Source organism: Buceros rhinoceros, unplaced genomic scaffold, assembly GCF_000710305.1.
Source record: "Buceros rhinoceros silvestris isolate BGI_N320 unplaced genomic scaffold, ASM71030v1 scaffold33470, whole genome shotgun sequence".
In the NCBI taxonomy this organism is placed as follows: Eukaryota; Metazoa; Chordata; class Aves; order Bucerotiformes; family Bucerotidae; genus Buceros; species Buceros rhinoceros.
In genome coordinates, this window is record NW_010388392.1 from 548 (window position 1) to 3,809 (window position 3,262).

General features: G+C 55.3%; 1 protein-coding gene across 1 annotated transcript in view; it reads left to right on the plus strand.

Moving 5' to 3' along the window:
- Positions 1 to 3,262, plus strand: part of HERPUD1 (homocysteine-inducible, endoplasmic reticulum stress-inducible, ubiquitin-like domain member 1) — a gene marked incomplete at its 5' end in the record, with an annotated part of 4,915 nt that overhangs the window by 527 nt on the left and 1,126 nt on the right. The window contains 3 exons of the mRNA XM_010145786.1: positions 944 to 1,065; positions 1,436 to 1,558; positions 2,129 to 2,464. Coding sequence (XP_010144088.1) covers positions 944 to 1,065; positions 1,436 to 1,558; positions 2,129 to 2,464 — 581 coding nt within the window. The remainder of the gene's footprint in view (positions 1 to 943; positions 1,066 to 1,435; positions 1,559 to 2,128; positions 2,465 to 3,262) is intronic.

Genomic DNA, 3,262 nt, shown 5'->3' on the forward strand with positions numbered 1-3,262 from the left:
AGTGCGATGGCAGCGCTCCTTGGTGACAGATAACTTGTCTAGGCAGCTGAGAGCGTACCTGGATGGAGCAGAATTAAAAAAAAAAAACGGGCTCTGTGGCCCATCAGTAATGACTCTTGTGACGTCCATTAAGAAACGCCAGAGCTGTAACGTAGCTGTGACTCTGCTCAGATGGGAAGTGCGTTCTGGTGAACGCGGTTTGATTAGCTGGAGTGTGGTTCGTCAGCGCAGAGGCTGGGCTTGTGGGCAGGAGAGAGTTGTCACAGCGTGGAAGTGGTTCTGCTCTGTGTGTCGGGGCGTGGGAAGGAGGAAGGCTGTGAGCTGGACACGCTCACTGCTCTCGTTACTGACTCAGCCTGTGGAGAGGAAGACAGAGATGGGCCTTAGCACTGGAAGGACTTACTGGTCTGAAGTGCCAACGGCCCACACTGATTTTTACATTCAGGTGGCACGCTGATGCGTCCGGAGGTGTGTTGATGTGCCCCATTATGGGCAATTTGAGCTTGTCTTGCCCATGTCTGGTGGCTGCTAGGTGGGAGCCAGCGTTGGCTGGGCTGTTCCACAGATGCGTCACCATGGAACGTGGAGTTCCGTGTGCAGCAGTTGGTGCGGCTGCACAGTCCTGCTGTCTGGAGGGCGCTGCCTCCCTCTTCTTCCAGTTCTGTTGTTGTAACCGGGTGGGGCCTGATGGTGACCATGAAAATGAGCCAATGCAGGTGCTGGTCTGTGAGAGTGAGGAGTGACAGCGTGTCAGTGTGCCTGGCTGGCCGGTCTGAGGAGCTGTAGGATACTGGTGGTGGTGCCTGAGAGCAGCATCGGTGGTGGCACTGCTGGAGGCACCGAGCAGGACAGGGGGCGTGCAGCTGTGCTGTGACGTAACCCTTACACAAGCCTTGTGCAGGGTGTCCTGAGTAAACCTGACTGCCTGCCCTGCTGTCCCCAGGTGAAGGCTGAGCAGCCACCGCTGTCGCCAGGAGCTGCTTGGGAACTGGCTGCATCTTCCTCAGATGGAGGAAGGCTGAGCTGCTCTGCTGGTGGCCAGGCTTCAGCAGAAGCTGCCAACAGGTAATTACCGTTTTTACATACTACAGAGTCTTTAAATTTTTTTAAAGCTTTTTTACTAAGGTTTTTAAACACCTCTGGCACTGTGTGGGCTGCCAGTGCCTTTGCTCACACGTACTATCCTGTGCCCACAGGACCTGGGCCAAAGAGGGGGAAGCCGTGCAGAAAAGCTGTAGTGGGTGTGGAAGGAGCTCAGGGAAGGTGCGCTGCTCTCCCTCTGCTCATGGGGACAGAGGTGTCTTTAATTACTCCTTCTGGAGTACTTTGCATCTGGATGCACCAAATGGCAGAAGCTGTTTCTGTTGTCCTGTAATCAGTGACTCGGGTGGTTTGTCTGGCCGTTGCTGATGAATCTGTTCAAATTCTGCCCCAGGCTGGAAGCAGCTGGGCACCCCTTCCAGAGTGCGGCTCCCGGCTTCTCGGCGTACGCCAGCTACAGCGTGCTCCAGCTGTCCTGGCTGCAGCAGCTCTACGCCAGACACTACTACATGCAATAGTAAGTTTTCTGCCTGAAGCTCCAGCAGGAGGTGGGAGCTGCGCTGCGGGGAAGGGGAGGACCTCTGCAGTTCCGCCTTTTGTGATGGCGGTTGGAAGATGTTTGTTGTCACTGACATGGTGTGGAAATGTCCCTGTCTTGGGCTTGACTTCCCGCTTTGGCTGGCGGTTTTGACCGTTGCAGAGGGCAAGTGTCTGTAGGGTCCGTGTGACTGATCCTGCTGATGAGCTGTAGCTCTTCACCGTTTTTGACTGCTCAGAGTGGCACGCGGAGCACAGGCTGGAAACAGGCGCCAAAGGTGGAGATGCTCTCGACTACCTCGAGATTGCCCAGTGCTGAAATTATTGTTCCCGAAGTGGAAGGTGCCTGGTTTGACTTGCTGAAGTCGCTGGGTGACTGTTGTCATGGGTAGAATGAAAAGGGGTTTTCGACCCTTCCGTAGCCTCCAAACTTGATGCTTTCTGCTTGCGTGTCACTGGACTCTAAAGATGGACTAATTCTCGGTGCCTGTGTCAAGAGTGACAGGATTTGGCTCAGCCTTGTTCTGTACTTTGTGTCCTCTGGTTTCAGCTTGGCTTCTACTGCATCTGCTGACCCGTCCCATGCCCGACGTTCTCAGGAGATACCGGTAGCACCTCCAGCTCCTCTCCCAGACCCATTTCCTGCGCAGAATCTGCCTGCAAACCAGAACGCTGCTGCCCCAGTTAATGCAGTGGCCGACCAGAACTTGCAGATGAATGCCCAAGGGGGTCCCCTCATGGAGGAAGAGGAGGAGGGCGGCAATCGAGACTGGCTGGACTGGCTCTACTCAGCAACGCTGTTCTACGTGTTTGTCAACATTGTCTACTTCTACTCCAGCATCAGCAGGTTCCTCCTGGTTATGGGTGGCACCATTCTGATGTACCTGTAAGTGTGCAGCGCTGGTATTTACTGGTGCCTTCAGAGGTGTCTCACTGGAGTACTGATCTCTGGACTGTGGGCAGCTTTCTGGCAGCTGAGCTTTGTACGACATCTGGAGAGGGTGAACCACTCCCCTATCCTGGTGTGACTTCGTGCTTAGCAAAGATAGAGGTGTGCCCTACACCTGGATTAAATGGAGGGGCCGATAGCAGGTCATCGCTCCAGGGCTTGGCCTCTGCAGGGGGAAAGCTGCCATAGATCCTAGGTAAAGATAACAGGCACTCAGCTGATGTGCTTGGTGTTGTCTGAGAAGGATCATCTGTCCTCTCAAACTCTTTGATCACTGGCGAAACGAGTGACGTGGCCTCTGAATTGCTCTTGGTAGCTCTAGGAGTTGAAACTGGAGCAGCTGGAATGATCAGCTCTTCCAGCCTCTGAGCAGACTTAGAGCGAAGGCTGATGGTTGAAATGTGGCAATCGGTAATTCTACAGCGTGACTCTGAACAGCTGGTATCGGGGTTGGGGGGTGCAGCCCGAAGCAGGGCTGTGGGCTCTCTGCCCATCGGTGGTGCTGTGTTCCACGTGTTGGGCATTGTGCCCCCTCTGTAGGGGCGTGCCGAGGAGCTGCCTGGGGTGTAGTGAGCCTGGCAGCATGCGCTGGCCTGGTGTGCCACACATCTGGAACGCGAGAGGTGCTCGGCCTTCCCCTGCTGCCTTGTGGTTTGCTGCTAGCAGGAGGCTTTGGCAGTGCTTGCTGGGTCCGAGCAGAAAGACCTTCCTGTGCAGAACCAGCAAGGAGCGGTG